Source organism: Propithecus coquereli, unplaced genomic scaffold, assembly GCF_000956105.1.
Source record: "Propithecus coquereli isolate 6110/MARCELLA unplaced genomic scaffold, Pcoq_1.0 Scaffold114, whole genome shotgun sequence".
NCBI classification, from domain to species: Eukaryota; Metazoa; Chordata; class Mammalia; order Primates; family Indriidae; genus Propithecus; species Propithecus coquereli.
The window spans coordinates 368,413-372,223 of NW_012135414.1; the positions used below are offsets into that span (position 1 = coordinate 368,413).

At 35.1% G+C, this 3,811-nt stretch overlaps 1 protein-coding gene across 1 annotated transcript in view; it reads right to left on the reverse strand.

Annotated features, from left to right (window-relative positions):
• DCAF10 (DDB1 and CUL4 associated factor 10) overlaps window positions 1-3,811 on the reverse strand; it is a 52,757-nt gene that overhangs the window by 3,776 nt on the left and 45,170 nt on the right. The window contains exons 4-5 of the mRNA XM_012655812.1: window positions 3,204-3,406; window positions 1,275-1,396 (exon numbers count right to left, since the gene is read on the reverse strand). Of these exons, the coding sequence (XP_012511266.1) occupies window positions 1,275-1,396; window positions 3,204-3,406 (325 nt within the window). The remainder of the gene's footprint in view (window positions 1-1,274; window positions 1,397-3,203; window positions 3,407-3,811) is intronic.

Below are 3,811 nucleotides of genomic sequence, written 5' to 3' on the forward strand. Positions count from 1 at the left end.
TTTGTTTTTCTTTCTTCTCAGCCTCCTCCTCTATTATCTCTTTCCTCATTCCCAACTATCTATGCTGTATAATATAATAATAATATAATATAATATAATACAATACAAACTGCTATATTTGTGTTTACCACTGATCAATAACAAGCAAGTATGTTAACTATTCTTTTCTTCTTAAGTTTCTTTTTCTTGTGGATGGTATAGTCAATCAATAAAGATTTGTTCTCAGTGATTATTAGAAGCCTTGGCTTGTTTCCCATAGCCCAAGTAGAAGAACAGGTAGAATCTGCAAAAGATGTTTCTGCTACAAATCAAAGGAGAAATGTTATACTTCTGGGCATAAATTTTTAAATTTAAGGGGAGGAGTTTTTAACCTTAAAAGTGAAACATCACAGTCTTCAACATCCAAAAGAAAGTGGATAGGCCATAGGTTAGGTTAGAAAGGGCTCTCAAACCATTCTACTGACTGACATAAGTAAATCATGCAAGATAACCAGCATCTACCAGGCCAAATTACCTAAAGAAAACACAAATTAGAAGTCTAAGGTTTAGTCTCTGCCCTTAATATTGAGGTAGAGACATGTATATCTCTAAAATGAAAAAAAAAAAGAAAAATCCATATCTGGCCCTTAATACTCAGTTCACAAAGAGTAGAACAAACAAACAATAAAGGCTGTAAGAGCTTATACATAGATTAGTATGAAAAGGAACAGTAGGATGGAATTCGTACGGGTAGAAAGCATTTCAGTTAGGAAGTAGAAGAGACAGGCAGAGCAGCTAGTTCTGCCAGAATGGATGGGGAAAAACAGGCAAATACAGAGTGGGCCAGATTGTAGCTCACACTTTGTCCCACAACCCCTCTGAGGCTGTCAGCCATTGCACAGATAAAGAAATGGCAGGGCAAAAAGCCTACCAGGTGGGAACCAGGTGACTTTCCTAATCACCTGAAAATTCATCCCTTATATTTATATAGCACTTTCACATGCATAATCTCATTTAATTTTCCCAACAACCTTAACTAAAATCTATAATTCGCAGTTACTTTTTCTCCCAACTAGACCAAACTAAGTCCAGGTAATAAAACCAAAGCTCAAATTCCACCAAAGATTTGAGCCCAAGATATTCAACTCCAGATATTCTCATTAGCTTTTTAAAAATGATGAAAATGATGAGGGGTAAGAAATTTCTCTCTACTGGTTTTTATTTTTATAGATTAAAAACCAAACCAAAGAAAGCTATTTGGTGGACCCTGTTGTTGCAAGACTATAAAATCCAACTTTTAACCTACCTTCTCTTTGAGAGGCTCGTGACATGTGTTTCTCAGATGAATTGGAATCATTATGATGACAAGGTGAACCAGAAACTCTAGGACCAGATGAACTTGATGAAGTGGTCAAATCTTAAAAATACAAAAAATTCTGACAATAAACCTAGCATAACTCTGGTAGTCACTCTTTTTAATTATCTACTTGAACCATACTGTTAAAATCCAAAAGAATGCTCACATAAAATTGACCTATAACTAGGACTGAGGAAGGCAGGATGGCTCTTTCAAGTGTTCTAAGGTCTAGTCCCTTTCTAAAATCTTTTATACCAAAGACTTGCTTATGTGAAATAAAAATAAACAACCAAATAAGCATAGGAGCATCTTTAGTTCCCCATCATTTCTGTATCAAGATGTAACAAGAAAATTCAATGAAAATGAAAACTAAGCTCTTAAGCCTGTTGTTTAATGTTAGAATAGAGTCTAAGCAACAGCCCCATTACTGGGAATATGAACAGATCCTTCCTTAAAGCATACCAAAAACTTCTATTATCACTCTAGAAATTATGTAAATATTCTCTCTTTTTAAGAAATGAGGCGGGGGGGGTCTCACTATGTTGCCCAGGCTGGACTTGAACTCCTGGGTTCAAGGGATCCTGCCACCTCAACCTTAGCCTCCCTAGTAGCTGGGACTATAGGCACATACTACTGTGCCTAGTTTATGTGAATACTCTTTGAAAAGCAATTCAAAACTTTACATTGAAATCTGTGGAAAAAATAAAATGAATATTGGATAGTAGAGTTTGATATATTACTCCAAACAACAAACTATTTCATTACACTTTTCTAGCGGCCCCACACCTCTGTTGCAAATTCTTACTAATCTAATTTCCTGTGATGTTATTTAGCATCAGAATTATCCTTGGGAAACTGAAAACCTTCTTGGCTGTTGAGTCAAAAATAGGCCAGCTAGACCATATAAAGCATGATTTCTCATTAAGCTAAACTTGATTATCATGTTTAACTCAAAAGGTAATTCTAAACTAAAAGCATTATACTTGCATATTTATGAAATCTCTTGTTCGCAATTAAGTTTGTAAAACTTAAATTTCTACTTTTAGCAGTTAAATTGGGCAACTATAGTACAATTATGCCTGCGCTTTCCGAAAGGAATCTTCAGAAGTCGCCCTGTGCAAAGATTCCAACCATTCGAAGCTACCTTTTAATAGCAATTTATGAGTATTCTGTGTTTCAAATGCTGAAGTCTTTCTGGGTTCTTGTTCATAAACACAATATTATAAATGACGGGTATGTCCCCAGACTATTCCTCTCAGTCCCAAAGGTAGATATAGTCTTTTTATCACATAATGTTGATAAAATACTTAAGTTTTTCTGAACCCTAAACCTAAATTCACTGAAGTCTAATGGAATCAGCAATGGAAGAAACAGGGCTTTAGGAAGAAAGCGTTGGGGTCATGAGATAAGATGGTACCGGTCACCTATATCGGGACATCTGGAAGTCTAGGATACAGTATAAACTTAAAACTGAAATTCTATATTGGCTATAACTTAAAAGCTCTGCTGGATTCCAGAAGGACTTAAGAAGAATGATACTACCTTGAGCAATTACTAATTTTTGAAATAGTTAATGATTCGGAAGTACTGATAAAGGATCCCCTGTTAGCAGAAAGCTAAAAGAAAATATTTTTCGAGTTAGCAGTTACTCTTCCTAGAGCATTTGTGATATGGAGGCACAAATTAATGCCATGTCAAAGACACAGATCATTATACTTGCTTGGGAAAAAATGCTATCATTGAACTTTCTAAAGAATGCCTTTTAATTTTCTTCCCCTCTTCCTGCTATCATTTTCAGAAGAGAAACAGATACTATGTCTGAGATTCTTGAGAAAAATCTTTTTTTAATCAAAAAAGAAAGGCTTACCTGAACTTGATGTAGTTCTTCTTGCTCTCAAAATGGGATAGCTGCCTACTTCTAAAGACTTGGTTAAGTCAAGATCATGTAAAATTAAGAGATAACCAGAGGATGTTGAAATCAACATTTTTGAACAATCTGGTGTTAATCTCATTCGCATGAGAAAACGTGTGTGGAAGAATTTCTTATGTGGACACCCATCTTCTGTACACCTACAGAAGAAATCAAACCAACAAAACCTAGAGTTATCATACAGTGTCAGTGACAGTTGTATTTTTTTTTTTTTTTGCCCTTCAAAATAGAATTTAGGAGGATGGGGAAAGGTTGGTCAACCGGTACAAAGTTACAGTTAGGAAGAATACGTTCCCGTGTTCTACTGCACAACAGGGTGACAATGGTTAAGATATAGTACATTACAAAACAGAAGAGTGACTTTTGCATGTCCTCACCACAAAGAAATGATAAATGCATGAGGTGATGATGGTCATGCTAAACACCCTGATCGGATCATTATACAACATATATATATTAAAACATCAAATTGTACCCCATAAATATGTACAATCACAATGTGTCAATTAAAAATATTTGAAACTTCAAAAAGAGACATCTTTTCA